The sequence below is a fragment of the Vigna unguiculata genome, chromosome 2 (genome assembly GCF_004118075.2).
Source record: "Vigna unguiculata cultivar IT97K-499-35 chromosome 2, ASM411807v1, whole genome shotgun sequence".
NCBI lineage: Eukaryota > Viridiplantae > Streptophyta > Magnoliopsida > Fabales > Fabaceae > Vigna > Vigna unguiculata.
Window position 1 is genome coordinate 12593285 of NC_040280.1, and position 23648 is coordinate 12616932.

General features: G+C 32.1%; 2 protein-coding genes across 2 annotated transcripts; both read right to left on the reverse strand.

The window, feature by feature from the left end:
* Nucleotides 1–1403: 1403 nt before the first annotated feature.
* Nucleotides 1404–2974, reverse strand: LOC114174295 (serine/threonine-protein phosphatase PP1-like). The gene is made up of 2 exons (XM_028059112.1): nt 2577–2974; nt 1404–2506 (listed from the first exon to the last, which is right to left on the reverse strand). Exons 1-2 carry the CDS (start codon nt 2743–2745, stop codon nt 1773–1775), a joined length of 903 nt encoding a protein of 300 aa, XP_027914913.1. The 5' UTR covers nt 2746–2974; the 3' UTR covers nt 1404–1772.
* Nucleotides 2975–20527: 17553 nt separating this feature from the next.
* LOC114174485 (B3 domain-containing transcription factor VRN1-like) lies at nt 20528–22884 on the reverse strand. Its single transcript, XM_028059326.1, has 5 exons — nt 22368–22884; nt 22127–22275; nt 21776–22034; nt 20920–21050; nt 20528–20569 (listed from the first exon to the last, which is right to left on the reverse strand). The coding sequence occupies exons 1-5, from the start codon at nt 22882–22884 to the stop codon at nt 20528–20530; spliced, it is 1098 nt and encodes a 365-aa protein (XP_027915127.1).
* Nucleotides 22885–23648: the final 764 nt, after the last annotated feature.

A 23648-nucleotide genomic window follows, 5' to 3' on the forward strand; every position in this document is an offset into this window, starting at 1 on the left:
ATAGGAAATGAGATCATGATTTGGAGGACAATTAGATTAGTTTTTAGCTTTGAAGAGATACTTTGTAAAGTTTTACAAACTTGTACACTCGCTTCTTTATTTATTTTTTGTAAGCTTGTTGGACGAAGTGCCTATTTCTGCTATAATTGAATTTTCGCATTTGATACGTTCGGCTCCTTTGTGATGGCTAGATTATATATATTTGTATATAAAGATGTGAACACTTTGGATGCTTTTGACAAACATGTGCTGAATATATTTTGTATAGCCCAACATCATGTTTGGATTTTACTTTCTTGCATATTCAGTTACCTTGCGTCAATGATCAATGTTATTACATATCCTTTGTTTCTTAAACTTGTATATCATGAGCGAATTTGATATCATGTAACTAACTGTTGAATGAATTATAACCCTTACTCTATTACACCCTTATATTTTGATTGAAAGTGTTCTTTTTCTCACAGAATTTCATCGAGGAACTGGGCCTGATATTATTATTGGATATAACATCTGCAAATTTGACTTGTTAGATAACCAGAAGGTTTTGTTATTTAAAACAAAGGTTGTGTGCATGTTATTGATTACTGTTTTAATTTAAGTTTTTATTTTATTGTTTTCATAGAGCTGCTAACCTGAAGATAGCAGAATTTCCATTTTTTTGCCATATTAAGAACAGTAAAGTTCGGGTAAAGGATAGAATTTTCTGATCAGGTAAAGAGTTATTCTAGTGTCTTCTCTCATGTAAAACTGTACCATTTATCCTTCCTCTTCTCTCCAAAACGTGAAAAATCCCTACATTCCTTTCAAAAGCCACGCAGGTAATTCAGTTAGAAACAGAATCAACATATGCAGCTTGTGTTATCTTTACTTAATTTGTAATTAAATTCTTAAATATTAGGTACTCCATACAACAAATTTATATGATAAAGAGGAAAAGGGTTATTTGGGAGAGAGATGTTCTTTTATGAATTTTGAGTTGCATCTTGATAAGCTTCTCCATCATTGTGACAAAACTCTTAAAGAAATTTTGTTTGTAATTTTTTCCGATATTTTAACAAGTTTTTCTTAACAAAAGTTTGATAAATTACTTATTTAAGTAAAAAAAAAGTACTTCTTTATTATTTTATTTTAATTAAAAAAAAAAAATTAATCTATTTTAATTATATTTATAGAAAATTTTGTCAAGTGAAAAACTCATTCTCCTTTTCGGATTTAATATCTATTGACATATATTATTATGATAAAGGTATCGGGTTGAAGTGAAAAGAAAGGATTGGGATTGACAGTATATAAAAGCACTGCAATGGTATTATTTGATCGTTCATTTATCCAAAAGCCCCCAAATACAAATAAAGAAAATAAGTTTGAAAGAAAATAGCTTAGTAATGGGAGTCATGCAGATGATATACAAGAAGTAGAGTGCACCTAAAGCAGTGGAAAGTGCACTGTTAATAGAAAATCTTCTATACAAGTTTCAGAAAAGGATATATAGAAGTCCATAAATAAGAAAATGAAACGATACTACTATCTACCACTACTGGTACAGATTACTCGAAGAGGATTACTTCAACGTAAAAGCACTAATCCTAATAAAGTTGCGTGGATAAGAGAACGAAAGCGCGATATATAAGGGAGAGATGGGTGATGTGGTGCCTAGATAGAGGGATATATACAGTGTTTTGAAGGGTGAAAAATAAAAAATTGGTGTGTGGGTTGTTTGAAGCGATGAATGGGTAGAGAAAGTGTGGTGGGATAATGAAGTTGTGTTGTCATGTGAATTTTCCTCGCAAGCCCAAGGGTTTGATGATCTGAAAGGAACAGAGTAAAGTTTCGTCGACGCACATGAGGGCGCCGGCGTTGTTGAACTCGCCGCAATAGTTGGGGGCTGAGAAGATGGTGACGAGCTGCCTGTCGGCGAAGAATTGGTAGCCGTCTTCGACCACCTGGTGGGCCCTGCAAATGAGGTCGAGATCGTGTTTTTTCAAGAACTCGGCAACCTTGTCGGGGCCGAAGGTGTAAGAGACGCCCCTGTCGTTCTCGCCCCAGCCTCGGATGTCGGAGTCAGGATCGGCCCAGAGGAGGTCACACAAGAGACCCTGGTCGGGGACGTCCACAGGCCTTTCTATGGCTTTGATTTGGTCGAGGCTGTCCATGTCCGGGGAAAGGCCGCCGTGCATGCAGAGGATCTTGTCGTCGATGACTGCGGCGACGGGGAGACAGTTGAAGCAGTCTGTGAATATCTTCCAGAGACGAACGCTGAATCTGCGCTTGCACTCGTCGTAGAAGCCGTAGATTCTGTTAATGGAGGCACACTCGTGGTTTCCTCGGAGAAGGAAGAAGTTCTCTGGGAATTTGATCTTGTAGGCCAGGAGCAGACATATGGTCTCCACGCTCTGCTTTCCTCTGTCCACGTAGTCTCCCAGGAATAGATAATTGGAATCCGGCGGAAAACCACCGTACTCGAACAGTCGCAACAGGTCTGGATACTGCCCGTGTATGTCCCCTGAAGAAACAATCAATGAGTTTGTGAATGATATGAACATGAATGCATGAATGAATTATTATTAACTCACCACACACGTTTATGGGAGCCTCCAATTCCAGAAGGTTCGGCTGGCTTAGGAACAGATCTTTAGCGGTGCTGCAAAGGTTCCGAATTTCTGACTCCACCAGTTGAATCCGTTTCCCCCTGTTCTTCCTTACTTCCAAAAGCCTCTCTATCAAACCATCCAATCCTTCCATTACCCTCCGATTCTCTTCTCTTCTATTCTATTCTATTGTAAGATTTCTCTTCCTAAGCTCAAACTCATGAATGCCAAAAATTAATATCTTTTTTCACGCCCTCCGACTCATCTTCAGCAAACAAATATTCCCAAAACAAACCAATTTTGAGGAAGATATATTTGGGGTCTCGGGAAGCACATTTTTCTTTTATCAATTTGACTCATTTCTATGGCTCAGAAGCTTAGGACCTGATGGAATGGAGACCAGGCATCCACCCACTCGCTAAAATTAGAAACCGGGGATCAGTTTGTTTTATAGGCTTATTTAGTTAGTTAGTTGGTATACCAACGCAAAAATATTATTAATGTCCTACCTATTTCTTTAGCGTATGCTCCAAATATATTCTTTTTCTAACCATATATATATATATTATTTTCTCAACAAGGTTTTTTTTTTTTTTGTATTATATATAATATTGCAATATATTATTTGAAATATGATTGTATATATGATGATATTTGTTTATTCTTAAACCTGCAATCGAGATAGATACATAGTATAGACAACTGATATTGAAAGAAGCATGAAGAGTACGTTTGCCACGGTTTCTTCTTCACCATTGGAAGCTTTGTTAAGGATAGATATGGGGAACATCCTTTGATTTGTTACTCTCCCATTTGTTTTATAGCTTGTCCGAAGGCTTTGAAGTTGAAGTCGAAAGATCTTTGGCTGCGGAAAACCTATTTCCGACCGGACAGACGCAAACAAATGCAAAGGATTTCAACATTGAAGTTGAGGAATGTGCCGGAGAAAAAATTTATGTTGTAAATAATTTTCAGGGTAGCTTTTGGGTGAGAATTTTTTAAAATTTGGGTTTATTCTCAAAATACGTAAAGTGTAACATGATTATATAGTTTTTATTTAATAAAAATTATGGTGCTAGCGTATTTAAAGAGAAAAACAAGTGAAGAATAATATATAACCTTTTTTCTATCCTAGACAAATCTAAGTAAACTTCAAACAAAAAAAATCCTTGGTAGAATAAAAGGCCTTTAAGTTCCAAAATCATCAAGGTTGTCACGAGTGAAGTGAGAATGATAGTCTATTTCAAGAGCAATTTCATCAAATATGTGGACATCAAAACGAGAAACTCCCACATATTCAAACAACAAGTGACCAAGAGAATAGCGTGTTGCAAATTCCTTCCATCCCTCTTGAAACAAAATCTCACCATCATGCTTAGTCTAGTGTATTTCCATTTAGTGTTATCTCGCAGGTTGAGACATACTGGATTTGACATTCCATCTCCATAATTTGTAGTGAAATTTCTCTGCAATGATTATGTTTTTAGCACGAATGATGAAATTCACATGCATAATAGAGGAATCGTAAAACTAGGCCCAAATAACCCCAATCAAAGGCCCCAAGGCCCAATATCTTCAGGGTTGTTGTGAACACCAAATTTCATTCGAGGAAGATAAATTTTGATTTTAAAAAAATGCTTGAAGAATAGGTGATTAATTATTTTTCTTCTTTTCTTTAATTTTAATTAAGTTTATCAAAAATATTTTTGATGAAAATTGTGGAATTTCATTTTGAAGAAAGAGTAAAAAAGATAAAATAAAATAAAACAATAACAAAAACAAAAACAAATAATAAAAACAAAAAAAAAAGGAAGAAAGAAGTCCTTCCATAAAGAAATCTATCTATATCTTCATAATTGAAACGTGAATATAGTACATGATGGAGAAGTCTCTCCACAAAGAAATTTGTTTGTTTCTTCTTTTGAATGCAAAGAAAAGAAAAGGTGAGGGTGTACATGGGACTGAGATAGAGCGCAACGATTTTTTATTTATTTGTTTGTTTCTAAATGATCCATTTTATATTGTCATTTTAAATGAAAAGTACTACCTTTTCACTCTTAAAACTTTTCAGTTGAAAAAAAATTATTTATCTAAACAAAATTTTTAAGCAATGTTCTTATGACTATATATTACTATAGGCAATGTTTTTATTGTTTAGCCCACCACTTTAAAGTCAACACTTAAAATGAACTATAAAGTATTAATATTTTACAAAGTGTTGTTATTGGTAGTCTTTAATCTACGTCTACGTCTTCAAGCCAAAATTGTTGTAGAGATTTCTTTTAGATGTTTAGTCCGAAAGAGTAATTTGAACGAGTTTAGTTGAATTTTATGTTATGTAGATTTAATGTTGTAAACCCTTTTATGTGTATGATAGTTATGTTACATATAGTTAACACCTTGCTAACTTGCTGCAATATAAAAATTATTATTTTTACTTGATTAAAAGATAGAATACATAAATAAAAATGAATCACAACAATAATAAAAAAACAAAAAAAATTATTACATCTAACCTCAAAACTCTATTAGGAAAGCAAAATCACCCTAGAGGCTTAGCACTTCATGGAAAGAAAATAATATAAATAATTAGATTAATAGTCACACACATGGTATATTTAGAAAGTGATAAAGAATCTTCAAGTGAAACGAATCTGAGAACAAATTCATGTTAATAAGAAGGGTATGATAGAAGACTATATCCTAAACTTCAAGTGGTACAAATTTGAGGACAAATTCTCTTCAAAAATGAGGGAATGATAGAGGACTATCCCAATATTCCACAGAAGAAGAACTTGAAGATGAACCTTTACAATTTAAAGGACTTATGACAAGGGCAAGGAGCAAGAGATTGGAAAGATCAAAACTATTCAAGGCTCCTGATGCTACAATCAGTATGAAATTCAAAGAATATGAAGATCTTGAAGCACATTTGAAAGATAGTTTTTAGAAAAAATAGTTTATGTTTTTAGACTTTGGGTTTCCTCTTAGAAATTAGTTATGTTATATGTTTTTGGGCTTTGGGCTTTCTTTTATAAATTAATTTATGTTTTTATGTTTTGGGTTTGGGCCTTCTTTTAGGGTTCTCAGGTTTTCTTAAACTTATATGTCTATATATAGAGGTACCAAAAACAATGTAGACACTTTTTAGTCATATATTGAATTTAATTTCATTAAAGAGAAGATTTTTTTGTTCTTGGCTTAGGCCTCTGGTTCTTATCAAAGATTAACATATTTGTGGTGAATCTTCACTTGACTTGTCAATATGCTATATTGTGGCATCCTCCATCTCTGTCTTATTATGCGTTCTTCTCTTATTTATTCGTGTTGTGCCTCTTGAGGATTCAAATTCAGAAACGATCACTCTTTCATGGATAAGATCGTATCATCTGGTATCTAAAGCAAGGTTCTGGTTTGGATTTCCTCTTCTATGTTATTTTTCTGTCATATGAAAAAAAAAACTACAATTTTTCAATGTCTGCTTGTTTTGTGTTTTATTTTAAATTTTGTTTGTTTATTTGTATGGAGTAAAACCCCTAAGATTGTTTCCAATTTGGTTGAATTTTTTTTTATTTTGCGTATTTTTTTTCTTTTCTGTTCTCTGTTTAAATTGTGTATTTCTACATTTGATTCGTGGATTTTTTTTGTTTGGGATTTGCAAGTGCACTTACTTTGATTTACATGAGTATGAGGGTTTGAATGATAAATTGTTTAGTTTGTTTTTGTGTTAAACTGCAAAAAAAAAAAACAAAAAAAATTGTGGATCAAAGTCAAAAGGAAACAAATATATATTAAAAAAAAGGATCCAAAAAAAAGGGGAGTTCAACACAAGTTTTTGTTGCAATTTTATTTGTTGTTTATTGGTATCTACTTGCAATCAGTCTTTCTCTTAGAGTCTCCGTGTTGTCTCCTTTAAATCTCTTTGGTAGTCCTATTATTTTCTAATTTTAATTTTCTTGTGTTGTGTCTTTAAAATTTCTTGAAGTTTTGTCTAGAGTTTTGTATTTTCTTTGATCTCTGGAGTCAAGATTTGGATTTCGCAACATTTTTCACATTGTTTGTTCACTCTTTGCTTAAGCTACTAGAGCTCTTTTCCAAGCACTAAAGGGAATTTGAGTGATAAAGGGCAAAAGAGTACATTTAAGAAAAAAAACCTATAAGTGTGATACACGAGTGAGAATTTGAGTGAAACACTTAGAAGAGTGGTGAGGTCCTAAATATATTTTATTATACTCCTAACCAAGATCATTTGGTTAGAGGACTTGAATGTACCAAGAGAGTGACACGTAGTGATACACCTAGTGTTTATGAGGCCTTGGTAGAGGACGGCAATGCCTTGGAATCCAGAATTATAAAGCTAAATGGTAAGATTGCTAGTATTAAATGGAAGCACAATCCTGATAGAAAATCATTGTGTTGGTCTCTTGGCAAGCGTACCAAAAGTCAACTGTAGTATAATGATTTAAAGTAGGAGTGTCGAACCCACGAGGAACGGATTCAGTTAAAATAAATAATTATCTCAATCAACATATATATAAAAAAATTCTAGTTAAACCAATTTGCATAAATAGAATACAGTAAAAGAAGAAAATTTAGATAAAAGATCGATAAGAAAATCTGGGATTGAATTTCATCTATCTCCCTTGTTTGTAATCTAGATGAATATAATATATAACACCTGAAAATACCAATATTGATGCACACTCAAAAATCATTTATACAGATCCCTCGCATATAAAATTCATAAGATTAGTTCTCTGAATATTGATTCCTCACATATTCAACAAACTATCCAGCATTACGGTTGAGTGTTAAAAGCAATTGATATATTGAGATCTATTCCTAGCATCATAGTATATCAAGTATCATTGTTCAAATCAGATTTTCAGAAATACTTTCCAGTCAGATTTATAAATCAAAATCAAAACATCTATTGATCAAATAGAATCAAGCATTAAGAACAGAAGAATAATACCAATATTGAGTAAAACAGAAATGCTATATATAAATATCACCAGATTACATCCAAGTTTGAGTAGATTACATTCAATCCCAAAGGAGAAGATTAGCCACTCATGGTAGCCAACAAAATCCTAAGAGCTAAGAAGAAGAAGAAGAAGAAAATGAGAAACTGTGTTCTGCTTTCGTGATTGCAGCTCTCAAGATCTTCACGTGTGAGTTTCTTCTCCAAAATTCCAACTGCCTTTCACTTTCTGATTCACGGAGTATTTATACTCCACGAAGGTCTTGCTCAAGCTACCTGAGTCTCGCTTGAGCGAGACATAATTCTTCATGCTAAAGAAAGCCTCTCGCTTAGACGAGAAGTGTTGAAGCAAAGATCTCGCTTAGGCAAGCAAGAGTACTTCGAGTTGAAGAAAGGGTCTCGCTTAGGCGAGATTGGCAGCATCAGATCTCGCTTGGGCGAGAATGGCGGTAAGAGATGGTCTCCACTGCACGAGCGCTCGCTTAAGCGAGGTCCTGCATCGCTTAGGCGAGAATGGCGACAGTGGCTTTAGCTTGAGCGAGCATGTTTTGGTTTGAGCGACCTTGACAACATTTCTTCCCTATTTTCTCTATTTCTTGCTTTCTCCTTTGCTTCTCTTAAGTTCTTTCCTCTCTCTACTCTATTGTACCTGAAATTTACACAAAACAGAGATCAAGTGACTTCTTTTCAACAAAAACTTGGAAGCTCATTCTTTTCTAGATTTAGGGAGAATCAATCATGATATAAACACAAATTAAGAACATAGGTGCCCTCATTTCATATGAAAATTACTCATTTTTGGCACTTATCACATTGCCAAAGACAAGTACACTAAGATGTTCCAAATGTGAAGACTATGGGCATGAAACTCATCAATGTCCTAATGGGGATGCAAGTCCCATGAATTAGGGGTGGGCAAAAAATTTAGTTTTTCTAATCTGCTCTCTTTTTGATCTGTTTTGCTCCATTATTAATCCATTTAATTATATATGGATTTTTCTTTTATCTGTATTTTATAAACTTTTTCAGATTGGATTTCTGTTTTAGTTATATAAACTAAAAATAAAAAGAATCCAAATTTTAAATCAGATTATATTCAGATAAAAATAATAATCTGAACCTAATTTCAATGTTCCAGATTAAAATTTTTTGAGAACCCTAAATCCCTTCTTCTTCTTTGCTAACCCCCAAAATCTAGAGAACCTCTCTTCCTCTGCTTCTTCTAGCTTCATCTGTGCTTCACCCCCAAATTTTCGAAAACCCTAAACCCTCTCTTCCTCTGCTTCTTCTTGCTTCTTCTTGCTTCACCCTCAAAATTTCGAGAACACTACGGTTGAGTGATTGAAGGTATTTGAATCTCTTCTCCATTTTAATAATGTTGCTAGTTTCTCCTCTGTTTTATCTATTTTAAGTCTATTCATTCATTTGTTTGATTTGATTTTAGAGAAAGAATCATACTGCTGCGTTTCTCTCTTCTCCATTCCAATAATTCCCGTTTCTCTTCTATTTTATCTAGATTTAAGTTTATTCATTCATTTGTTTGATTTGGTTTTAGAGAAAGAATCCCATGCGTTTTGATCCACACTGCATTTTGGTCGAGAATTGGTACCCAACACTGACTGCATCTCAGGTCTGTTTTCTGCACTTTCACAACTCAAATTTGGTAGGACAACTTGTTTTATAATACTTGAGTATAAAAGATTTTTTTATACTGTGAAGTGTATATTGCATCCCAGGTTGTTAATTATTAAAATTGAATGGTCAGCCATTTATCGATGTGGTGTATACTGTGAAGTGTGTTCATTTTATGGTTGTTTGTTTCTATAAGACTTTATGTGTGCACATATAAGAAAAAAGTATGTCACTTGTCTTTGCACAACAAGGTGGATATATTCCTTTTGGACAACTGTTTTTAGCATTAAAATAGCACTGTGATTCAAACGTAATGCTTGTATAGGGTGCTTTGGTCTCTAGAATTTGTTTTGATTGTCGATTCATGCATAAAGTGATCAAACAACTTTATTACTTTCTTTTCGTTTTGTTACACTTCCTTGTGTTGTGTGTGTATCTATATGTTTCTTCTTCCCTATTGATTTTGTTAGAGGCATATGGATAATACAGCCTTTGTTTGTTGTGCAGAAAACTGCTAGAAGTGGTCTTCATATCTTACTTGGAGGTTTGTGCTTTAGCAGTGGTGGTTTTCTTCCGCTTTGTAAGTACTATGTGTCCCTTCCTTTTGCTCCCATTGTATTTTACTGAAGAAGTTTTATTCAGATTTTGTTATGTTTGGATGAATTCACACTTGACTATGTTTTTATCCTACTCGAATGGGATTGTCTTTTAGGAAGATACATGTGGCCTTGTACCAAAATAAACACAACAATGCCTTTAAAAAACAATTGAATAGATGAATGAACAATTTCCAAATTTTGGATTGGATTCTCCTCTTTTGTTTTAGTCCCAACAATTAGTGCCCTTGTTGAGGGTTGGGTCACGGAAAGGACTACCTCACATTAAGTAGGATAAAGTACTTTATAAAGCCTTGAGGTTCTCTCACTTATTTGACTAGTATTTATGGTTGTACTCTCATCTTGTGCTTAAAAATACAATACATGCTTGATTTCAGTGGCATATTCATAACTGCATTTTTTTTTATTTGGTCCATGCAACCATACCCTTTTGATGAAAAACAGGAAAAAGTTCTTGTATGCAGGTGTTATCTGATCCAAGCCTCACCTGTTGTTGCATAATCTGATAATTGCTGCTGAAATTTCCACAGTGAATTGTCTGAAAAAAGTTTTCTTTAGTTCCTTCCAGGTCTTGAAAACTAAAATCCCATCTCAATCTGAGTCCTGAAAATTTAAGGGATGAGCAACGACATGCAAGGCTCTTCACTGGAAATGAAGATTGCAACAAAACAGAAACAGAGAGTCCTTCTGCTGAGCTTGTATTAGCTTTTTACGGTAAGTGAGCACTATTTCTCTTGAAAGCTAGCATACAAAAAATCTCAGAATTCAATACTTTTTACCATCGTTCTGTTTTTTGGGGTCCTCTGTGCTGTTATTAAATATTACTAATCAGAATTCAGGTGCACATTGAAAATAGTAATAAAAAAAAAGGTTCTAGAATTGGCCAAGTTGGATCAAAAGTTTTACGAGCAGTTTATTGCATTCTTTTGGGTGGCTAATGTGTAATTGGTCAAGAGTTTGTTTGAGTAAATTATTTAAGAGATTAAATTCTTCGATTGATCTTTTTTTATACACATGACTTCTATCATCGAATGTTAATTATATACTTAAAAGAATAGAGTTGTCAACATTACCGTGCTGTTTTTAGTTACTGTGTTTGAGAATATAAGACAAATTACTAAAATATGTTTTTTTTTTTCTTTAACTCTTAAAAATGTTTTTTAATCCATATATAATTACAAAATAATTGAAAGTATTCATTTTGAATTGGGCATCTTTATCATCATTTCGTCATTAACATACTTTATAAGTCTTATGTGGTTTTTTCAACTATCAAATTAAGATTGTTTGTTTTACTTATGGTAGGTAGGCTTTTGAATGATGGTTTTGGTCCACATAATTCTGTTTTCCGATACAACTTTGGTCATATTTTTCTTCTAACTTTCTTCATAATCACAGCTATAGTTTAAGAAAACATATTTATTTGAATTATGAACATTTAAAATTTTAAGAGGAATAAAAAAAACATATATATATATATATATATATATATATATATATATATATATAACTCTAATTAACAATTGTATTTATACTAGTAATTTTTTTTTTCAATGTACCAAATCTAGTTTCTTAAGTTTAAGTTCATTGAAAATAAATTCGAGTTGGTCCGTAAATACAAAGCATTGTTTTAGTATTTCTATTTTTCTTTTACGTCTTTAATTTTAAGATGTATTACTCTTATTATTTATGTTTTACGCTTTTATTTTTTGTAGGACAGGAGACTTTCAAACTATTAACTATTGATAGTAACTTGATTATCTTTTCTTATCAGATACAGTGGTAACTATGGATGAAGATGATTGTTCCGTCTCAAAACCAATTGAACATGCACTTTCTACTCCATCAATTGTTAGTGGCTCTGCAAATATGGGACCCCCTTCTCATGAGGGACGGAAAAATCGATCAGAAGCTTGGAATCATTTCATTCAACTAGAACCAAAATCGGATAAAAGGGCTCAATGCAAGTATTGTGATATCCTTATTCGATATGAGAAAGGAACAACTGCAATGCGTAATCATGTGTTGAGATGTCCAAATAACCCCAATAAAGAAGTAAACAAGAGACAAAAAGTAGGTTCATCTTCAACAATTGATGGAAATACTAACTCTCCTTATGGTAGATTTGACCAAGAACTTTGTCAAGAAGAACTGGTAAAAATGTTTGTGGAAGCTGAACTCCCCTTTCGATTTGTAGAGCATGTTGCTTTTAGGAGGTATTCAAATGCTTTGCAGCCAAGATTTAAGATCCCATCACGTTATACCATATCACGGAATATTGTGACATTATGGAATGCAAAAAAGATATATTTGAAGGATTTTCTTTCTCAACATTGTCAAAGAGTTTGTCTCACTACTGATGCATGGACTTCACCTCAAAATCAAAGTTATATGTGTTTAACAGCCCACTTCATCGACAATGATTGGAATTTGCATAAAAGGATTTTGAATTTCCGTCAAGTAATAAGTCATACTGGAGAGGCCATGGCTAAATTTGTTGAGTCATGCTTGCATGAATGGGGGTTGAGTCGTGTTTTGACCTTGACAGTAGATAATGCTACATCAAATGACACGGGAGTTCAACACTTGAAGAAAAGACTATTGTCTTGGAATAACTCGGTTTTGAAAGGTGACTATACTCATATGCGTTGTTGTGCACATATTTTGAACTTAATTGTGAGTAGTGGTCTAAAAGAGATTGATAACTCTGTTTTAAGAATTCGTGCTGCAGTGAAATATATTAGATCATCTCCTTCTAGATTTATAAAATTCAAAGAGTGTGTTGAAAGACAAAAGATTGAATATAAAGGTCATATTTGCTTGGATGTTGAAACAAGGTGGAATTCAACATATTTGATGTTAGATGCTGCTTTCAAGCATAAAATGGCATTTGTTGAGCTTGAGTTTTATGATACAAAATATGCTAATGAGTTAGGAAAGGGGATTGGATTGCCTTCTCATGAAGATTGGGAGTATGTTGAGTCTATTCTACCTTTCTTGAGCATTTTTTATGAAGCTACTTTGCGCATCTCAGGTAACTCTTATGTTACTAGTAATATCTACATGTTAGAAGTGGTAGGAATTTGGAATGGGATCAATCATCTCCTAAAGTCCAATGCTACAAGTAGTGCTACATATAAGATGGCTGAAAAAATGAGAAAAAAATATGAGAAATATTGGGGTGAACCTAACAAGTTCAATATATTGTTGTTAATTGCTGTTGTCTTAGATCCTAGATACAAGATGAGTTATATGAATTGGGCAATTGATCAACTTTTTGATCCTGAAAAGACAAATGATGGATGGGTGTTAAAGTCACGGCTTGATACTTCCTTAAAGTTGTTGTTTGATGAATATAAAAGTCGAAATGGGGGAGCTGAAAATGACACACAACAAACACATGTTGAAGTACCCAATTATAAGCATGATCCATATGGTCGGAATAAGTTTTTGCAAACAACAGGAACCTCTTTAAACAAATCTGAACTTCAAAAGTATTTAGAGGAAGAGCTTGGTGAAACAACTTTGAACATTCTTCATTGGTGGAAAATGAATTCATGTAGATTTCCAATCTTGTCAAACATAGCACGAGAGCTATTAGCTATGCCTGTTTCTACGGTAGCATCTGAGTATGCATTTAGCACGGGAGGAAGAGTGCTTGATCCATATCGAAGTTCTTTATCACAACAAAAGGTGGAGGCACTTATTTGTACATAGGATTGGTTGAAAGACACACATTCACCATCATTGTTAGACTATGATTTTGAAGAGCTTCAATTTGTTGACCAAGGTATTTTGATGTTTAAATTATGTAATAATATTATAATTAAATATGTATTAACTAATGATAATTTTTTTTTTTATTTCTTAAAGAGTTGGTTTCTCAACAAGATGATGACCACAGTATAATTTCTTTGAGTTAAAGCTCACGCCCCATGCCTCTTGCAATTAGTAAGTAATGAATGGAGTTCCCTTTTCATGTGAATAACTTCTCTTTCTTGTATTCTATTGTTTAGTGATTTTCTTAAAACCTTAAGTTGTATTCTAACATGACACTTTGATGGAACAACATTTATAAGTCACAAAAAATGTGTTAGTTTTATTAGAATTGGTGGGTAGAGATAAAATGATTGAGTGATGCATTAACTTATGTTGTTATTGCTTGACATATGAATTTGTTATTATATCTATCATTGGAATAGATTATTTAAATTTCTTTATTAATTCGTTCATGTTTCAGATAAATCACAAGTCAAGTGGATTGATGCCAACTCCAGTTGCTTCATATATAGATGGTTGTGAGATATTGATAATGAGTTTGAGTTAATGAGCCATGGAAGAGATTTTGAACTTTGTAATCGAATGGGTGTTGTTGCATTCTATTTGAAGAGACTGTTAAAATTGCCATGAACTCTATAGTGTTTTGGATTTGTTATTTTTTAATGTTAGTGATATTGTATGAGGACGTAATGACTTTATAATAATTTTCATTACCAAAAGATTAAATGATTTTATATGGACAATTATATGATTTTAATTTTTTTTAATGCTAAGAATTTAAATAATATATTATTTTTAATCTTTAATACTATTAAATTTATAATATTTTTATATTTTTATTATTTTATATATTATTTTACTTTTTTTAAAAATATTTATGTATTGGATGAAATAATTATTTTATTTTTAAAATATAAATTTAAAATTAAAATTAAAAATTAAAAATTAAAATTAAATTTATAAAAAGTTAAGTTTCATTAAAAATGAATTTAGAAATAAATCTAGATTCTTAACTGATCCAAATATTTAGATAAGGATATCTAACTTGATCCTAATATTTGGATATAGATTTTAAAATATCCAAATTGTTTTTTCAACAAAAAAGTGGATATGGATCAAAATCTGAACCATATATTTAGATTCAAATTGGATTTGGAGCGGATATCTAATTATCCAATCCATGCCCACCCTTACCATGAATTATGAATACCTCAAGAACTAAATTTCATACTTGAGAGAGGAGGAAGAAAGGACAATGCAAAAATTAGATGTATTGAAAAGAAGGCAAGAGCAAAAGCTAAAAAGAGCCCATGAGAAGGAAACACTTATAGAAAATGAAGCAAAGGAAAAGAGAGAAAGAGACGAGAAAGAAAAGAGAGAAAAAGAAGAGAAAGAAAAGAGCGAGAGAGAGGAGAAAGAAGAAGGAGAGAGAGAAAAAAGAAAGAAGAGCGAGAAAAAGAAAAGAAAGAAAAGAGTAGAAAAAGAGAGAAGGAAGAAAAGAGAGAAAAAGAGAAATAAATAAGAGAGCATTATGAATTGTCAATAAAAAAATGTACTAACTTTTCTCTTATTATTTTATTGCCTATGGACAAATTATTCATCAAAGAGCAATGGCATCAACAATGAAAAGAAGAAAGGATACTTAGGGAAGACTTGTTCATCAAGCAACAAGGAGATCAACAATGGGAAGACAAAATGATGATAAAAAAAGACACAAGCTTAGAAATATATGGTCATGAATTAGCTTGTTTACCCATTTCTAACAAACCTATGGGTGATCAAAGTCATACCTATAATTGGGTTGTTTGTTTGAGCAATATTCCATTTCTTTTCTTTGAGCATTTTATCTTTAATTTAAAATTGTTTGATGATTTGTGCAGGTGGGTATTTGACCCTGAAGGCAGACCTCCAAAATCTTTGATAATAAGAGATTGGCCTCTTTCATGATCCACATCTCATTTTAGTAGAATTTCTATTTATTTTATTTTATTTTATATTTGTGTCTTTGATTTATGTTTGTGTTTGTGCGTATGACCTTCTCGAATTCAGGTCGAATTCTCTTCAAACAGGGGAGAATGATAAGGAATCTTCAAGTGAGACGAATTTGAGGACAAATTCATGTTAAGAAGGAGGGTATGATAGAGGACTATCTCCTAAACTTCAAGTGGTACAAATTTGAGGACAAATTCTCTTCAAGAATGAGGGAATGATAGAGGATTATCCCAAGATTCCATAGAAGAAGAACTTGAAGATGAACCATTACAATTTAAGGGACTTATGACAAGGGCAAGGAGCAAGTGATTGGAAGATCAAAACTATTCAAAGCTCCTTATGCTACAAACAATCTGAAATTTAAGGAATATAAAGATCATGGCTTGAAGCACATTTGAAGGATAGTTTTTAGGAAAATTAGTTTATGTTTTTAGACTTTGGGTTTCCTCTTAGAAATTAATTATGTTCTATGTTTTTGGGCTTTGAGCTTTCTTTTATAAATTAGTTTATGTTTTTATGTTTTGGACTTGGACCTTATTGTAGGGTTCTTAGGTTTGCTTAAACTTATGTGCCTATATATAGAGGTACCAAAAACAATATAGACACATTTTAGTCATATATTGAATTTGATTTCATTAAAGAGAGGATTTTCTTTGTTCTTGGCTTAGGCCTCCGGTTCTTATCAAAGATTAACATCTTTGTGGCGAATCTTCAATTGACTTATCAATCTGCTAGATTGTGGCGTCTTCCATCTTCGTCTTATTCCGCGTTCTTCTCTGATTTATTCATGTCGTTCCTCTTGAGAATTCAAATTCAAAAACTATCATACTCTTTCCTGGATAGGATTGTATCATCAAGGTTGCTTAATAGAGAAGTTTGTAAATGTGGATAAATATGATAAGGAAATGGAATTGTTGCTCATAAAAATGGGAATGGAAATGGGAATGGAAAGAAAACATGAAGACTACTATGACAATTACATAAATCTAATATTCAAGACATAAGAGATCTATATAAAAGCTTAGATTCATCGAGCTACTCAAATAGGACTACAACTACACAAGATCTTTTAAAAGATAAAATTATGCTACAAGAAAGACAAAGAAAACTTTAGGTAAGAATTATCTTCAAAAGATGAAAAAAAAATTGTATTCATCTTTAATACATTTCCAATATTTTATGCTAAATAATTTTTTATTGTTTACTAAATCAACCAAACAAGTATTTTTTTAATTAACTTATACGATAAGAAAATCAAACTAACATAATAACTAAAGGTAAGATAAAGAACAAAAATTAGTAAAATTTAGGTATTTCATCCGAGTTTACCAGAAAATCCATACTTTCAATAAACATACGAACTTGTTTTTTTTTAAGGTTTAAATACCTTTTTGGTCCTCATTTTCGTAGTGTTTATTGCGGATGGTCCTCATTTTCACATAATGTTTAAAATGGTCCTCATTTTTACCGAATGTTTAGAATGGTCCTCATTTTCGCAATTCGTGTTTTATTTGGTCCTTTTCTGTAACGCCGTTTAAATCATTAACGGAACATTGTACAGGTGGCACGATTTGTATTAGGGTGTGTTACGTGTACTGTGCATGTGGCTAATTAACGTTAATTTTTCAATTTAGGGGAAATTTTGCAATTAGGGAAATTTCTTTATCTTCGTCTTTCTTGAGTTCAGATTTGCAGAGGAAGTAGCTAATACTTGCCATTTCATCATTGGATTGCAGTTGCACTCTTCATTTCAATTTTCTAGTTAATCATCATCAACGAGGTAAGTGGGTTCAGGGTTTTATGGGTTGTGCTTGCTCATGGGTTAGGGTTTTCGTAATTCTATTTTTGGGTTTGTTTGTCTTTCGATTGTTGTGATGTTCTGCATGGTTTCTAAATTACTTCCATGATTTTGTGTAGTTTGTGTCTGTAGGTGGGGTTCAGTGGGGTATTATTTTAGTTGGTTTGTTTGTCAGTTGTCGATGTTGGTGTAATGGTTCCCATTATTTTATTTGTAATTGATTGTAGCAGTGGTCCCCCATTTCGTTCAGTTTCACTTTTGTCAAACATTGATGTAGTGCATTTTGATGAGGATGAATTAATGTTATGAATTTAACTTCTTCCAGACTTATATCAATTTAATTTTTCCCAAACTTAAATCAATTTCACTTACTTCAATGCTCAGATTAAGATGTCATTTTGAACATGTTGGGACTAATATCAACATAATCAAACTAATTCATTTCTTCATTTAACAATAGCACAAAACAGATTGGACTTTAAAAGATTACACACAATAACAATACGAATAATACAATAACAACTCAAGTGAACCCTATTACTAATTGCAGCCTCTTCTCAGCAACCTTAAATGACTTCTCCAAATCATTAATCTGCCTCATTTGTGTCATGATGATGACATCCTTTTCATCAACACCACCATTTTAAAAAGTTGCAGCCCACATTATTGGAACCACTATTCTGTAAATCAATAAACCAAAAATTAAAACCAATTTATTATTAACACAAAAATAAAAATAGATTGTACCCAAAATTTTCTACCAATATTCTTTGGAGTTCTTGCCATCCTCAAAGCAGTCATCTCTCTACAACTACAAATCGGGGTTAATTCATTTCTCGTTGAACCACCAATAGTGCACGAAGTGATATAACACGGTTGCCTCCAACGATTACAACCAGAGATAAAGGAACAAGATTGGGACCATAACATACCTATATAATGGGATTGCAGGAAGAAGAAGATTGCAGCAATACCAATTGGGAATGGAGGAACAAGATTGCCAAAATTCACCAACTGCCCAAACATTCCCTATCAAAACCCTAGCTCACTTATTTATCCCCAAATATCTAATTAAGCCACCTGTACAGTACACGTAATACACCCTAATACAAATCGTGCCACATGTACAATGCTCCGTTAATGATTTAAACGACGTTACAGAAAAGGACCAAATAAAACACGAATTGCGAAAATGAGGACCATTCTAAAGATTCGGTAAAAATGAGGACCATTTTAAACATTTTGTGAAAATGAGGACCATTCGCAATAAACACTACGAAAATGAGGACCAAAAAGGTATTTAAGCCTTTTTTTTAATTACAGTCAATTTTAATTTTTAGTTTATAGTAAATTTTGTTCGAAAGAATTCAGAGCACTGAACATTTAAACCGTTAAACAAATAGAACTAAATAAATCCAATTTATTGCACTCATTATAGTATTCCGTTAACTTTACATTAGTATATAAGTAATTAATTTGCAAAAATCAATAGCACAAACTCTATCTAGATATATTTTTTCTTTTGTTATTATTAGGGATGGCAACGGGGCGGGGACGGGTTTCGCTATCCCATATCCATCCCCGTAAAAAAAAAATCATCCTCATCCCCATACCCAAACCCAACGGGTATCAAACTTTTGTCACATCCCCATCTCCACTAGGTAATGGGTATAATCTCGTACCCATACCCGTACCCGTTTTCTAAATATTTCAATATTAATTTTTATAAAAAAAACAAATTACGGTAAAAAAACATAATATTATCAAATATTCAAAATTAGGAGGATGATTGTTTCTTCCATATCAAATACTTTGAAATAAATTATAATTGTTTACATTTTAGATTAGAATACCAAATAAAATTTCATGAGAACCAAAACATTTATTAAATTTGCAAACTACAAAAATTAATGAAACTTAGTTGATAAAATTAAAAAATATTTAAAAAATTATAAAAGGAAAACAAATATTCAAATTAAAATATTTTTAAATGTTTGTTTACTTCAATTTTTTAAATTCTAATGAATATCTTTTTTTTATACACTAATACAAGTTATAATACATCACTTGATCAAAATGACACAAAAATCAAATAATAAACATAATAATAAAATTTTGACATAGATTTTGTATGTTTTGAACTCCAATATATGTTGAATAGTGACAAAAAAAATATTCATGGCAATTACATTAAATTTTTATATTGCAGTAAATAAAAGTTATTTATACAATTAAAGTAAAAAAATTACAGTATGATTGATAATGAGTTAGAAAATAAAAGATAATTAGATAGAATATATCGAAATATTATTCTACATGATGAAAATAAACAATAAATAAAAATATTAAAAAGTTAACAAATGTGTGTCTTAAAAATAATTTAAGAAACTATTGAAAGAAATCGCATAAAGGAAATCAAATGTATAATTAAGGGTATAATAAGATGAAAAATACCTTAGAGATATAAGAAAATTTTTCAAATATCAACATACGTACCCAATGGTTGAAAAAAAAACAAAAATTATTTTAACGAAACAAAAGAGTTCTTTAAATTAAACAAAAATTAATAATAATAAGTAAAGAATTTTTTTATATTACCTTAAATTGAGAGTATTAAACATTCTCATGTGCAAGAAAAATATATAATAAATAAAAATAGTAAAAAAATAATTGAAATATTCAAATGTGAGGCATACAAAATTTTTAATTGACATACATCATTTTAACATAATTACATAAAGGTTATGATAAGATGAAAAATATAATGGAGATGCGAATGAGTTTCATGACAAACTAAATAATTAGAAGAAATAAAAAATAGAAAAAAATTATATATATATATATATATATATATATATATATATATATAAGATTACTTAATTAATTGTGAATATTTTAAAAATTTAAACGGAGACAGAGATATGGCAGGGAAGGGTATTATGACGGGTATATGTACATCCCCATACCCATCCCCATACCTAATTGAAAAAGTCAGAGATTTTCCATACCCATACCCATACCCATACCCATACCCAGTCAATACGGGAATTCCCCGTCAAAACGGGGACGGATTTGCACGATACCCACGAAAACAGGTTTATTTACTATCTCTAGTTATTATGTTTAAAATAAATCAATAATCACTCCATCCATCTATATCTGTTCTGCTATTATCCTTAAAAGAAATAAATTATAATCATATCATGGGAAAAAATCAATTTGAAAATAGGATCTGTTCCTAATTAATCTTTCAAGAAGAAAGAACAAACAGTTTTTCCTTTAAAATCTCCCATTGTAACGATTAGATCTTACATAACGATGGAAACCATGATAATAAGACAAGGAAAGATGATAAAAATATAGAGAAAAGGTAGATACTAAATCCTTTGACATACGTCTCATGGTTGTGTTAGGAATCCTCTAAAGACCCAACAAGGTGAGATATTGAGGTGTTAACAACAGCAAAGTCATTGTAAAGAAGTGAAGTTACGAGGTTATATATAGAAAGAGCTGTTAATGCATTACCTCAATATGATCTCTAAAAACATGAACATCAAGTGTTATATCTTCTCTGTTGACCAACTCAAAGATACAAACATCTCCTGCTCGCAGTTTATTTGCTCTTGAAAACATGGGCCACCCAGCAGAAAGCGTGCCTGATAAATCACTTTTAGTTAATACAACCGTTACCGGCCACACTATATTCCTGAACTGCATCATTATGCAATCATGATTCACGCCTACCAAATACTTTCTCGCAAACTTACTCGGCACACGCTGCATCAAGTTACATACGTACATGTTAACAATTATTAGAACAACATAAAACAACATCACATTATGAAATTCCACAACTAGTGCTTGCTTAACTAAACCTCACCGGGCATCTCGTTGTGTTTCCTTGCCAACTTAGAGTGCTCATGAAAAAGGGATTTTCTGAAGAGAATTCGCTGCCTTCTTCACGTTTTCCTACTAAAGTTCTTACACTTGAACTCCCACCCTCTAGAGTTAATTGGAGGATGCACTTTTCTGCTTTTTGAATGATCTATATTTGCAATTTCACAGGAATCAGATTTTTCTTTCACAGTAATTGTTTAAAATCCTGTGTTGGAATTTCAATTCACAGCTACAATGTTCATTTTATTCTCAAAAAGTATAATTATCTTCAGATTAGATAAAATAAAGCACAATGATATTTTGACTTCTACAATTTAACTCTCATTTTGTATTTTCTGATGTGATTTAGTATTGGACATTGATTCTTTTAAAAGAAAAGATAGTAGTACATTAATGAATATTCCACACTAATCACAGAGTACAAAATGAGAATCAAATTGTGGGAGTTAAAATATGATTTTCCAAAAATAAAATAAAGGATTACCATGTGAAATGGGTGTGGTTGGTTTTCCTGCATATGGGATAATGGAAACTTTGAAGGCCAGACTCTGGATCTTCGTTATCAGCTCAAACACACAGACATCATCCACTCTCAAATTATTTTCTGATGCAAATTTCTTCCATCCAGCAATAATTCTAGGAGCAGAAAAAATTACAGGCCAACTTCTCCCATCCGTGACCTCAAGGAGGACAACTGCACGTGTCTTCTTCAAATATTGTTCTGAAAATTCTGATGGAATAACCTGGGATGTTTGTTTTACAAAGTAAAAATGTACACTCTTGAGGATTATATTTCTGCTGCAACATAACAAGATAAGTCATCACAAATGCTCACCAGGGAATCAGAAATGATAAAGGATGGCAACACAACAAGCTTGAAAGAAGGATGCATTGATTTAGAAGTCGTCGCTCTGTTTAAAACCAAGGAAGTTGATTGCTCCACTTTTGGGCATTCATCATCAAAGATGCTTTTTCCCTTTTCTCCTGAAAAATCGAACATGTCATCAGTAGGTTATGAAAAGTTGGTTTCCAAAAGTTAATTGATACACATAATGATCAGATGTTGACATTCATACCATCTAACTTCTGCTTCGTAAATTTTGGCTTTTGAAAACCAGCACTCCTACTTTGATCATCCTGATGCAAGTTTACCCCATTGGGGCTTCGGATACATTGCTCATCCAAATTTTCCTCAGAATCATCACTATTATACACAATGTTGTCCGTTCCATCATCACATTGTTCATCCAAAGTTTCAACAGAATCAACAGGATTGTCATGAGTGAAGTGGGAACGATAGTCTATTTCGACGGCACTTTTGTCAAATATGTGGACATCAAAACGAGAAATTCCCACATATTTAAACAACACCAAGTCACCATGATCTAGAAAATAGCGTGTTGCAAATTCCTTCCATCCCTCCCGAAACCAAATCTCACCTTCATGCTTAGTCCAGTATATTTTCCATTCAGTGTTATCTGGAAGGTTGAGAAACACCGGATCTGAAATTCCATCTCCATATTTTGTAGTGAAATTTTTTGGAAGTTTCTGCAAGATTCTGATTTTAGCAAGAATGATGAAACTCACATGCATGACTTCGTAAAACCCCAAATTCCTATCTTATCAATATCATTACCAAAAGATAAGAAAAATAATGGTATTTCATGAGCATGGATCAGGCATGCAGAGATACAGGATTCAAGTTTGCTTTTATACATATTATAACATTTGTAATCAATAACAAACTAAAATTGATAAAGAAGTCTCATTTCATTTGATGCTACTAAAAGGAACATCAACTTCACTATAAAAAGACCGAATAATGATGCTTACCAGTATCCCATTTGCAAGACTTGTTCTGGGGATAATCTTACAGAAATGGATGTTGCAAGGGGAAGTCATGGCTTAGATTATACCTGAGAATCAAAACTCAAAGGAAATTCTGAATTTAACAATTGAAACTAAGAAATAAAGGTTAGCTTCTTGAGATGGTTAAAACTAATTTTCTGTAGTCAAAATCAGATTGTTAGCTGGACAACACGAAGCATGATTATAAAAGTTACTTTTTATTTTATTGAAGATTGTTTTACATAATTCTAAGAGTGAAAAATAAAAAATTCTCGAAAACAGTTAAAAAAAAAATGAGAGAATATAATATATATATTAAAAGAAACAAATGAGGTAATTTTAACGTGATAAACATTCTTTTTAATGGCAAACAGTTAAGCATAATTCATTATATTTAAAACTTAATTGATTATTTGTGAGTTTTAAACGAGATTATAACACGTGTATTCACGTTAGATTATATATATATATATATATATATATATATATATATATATATATATATATAT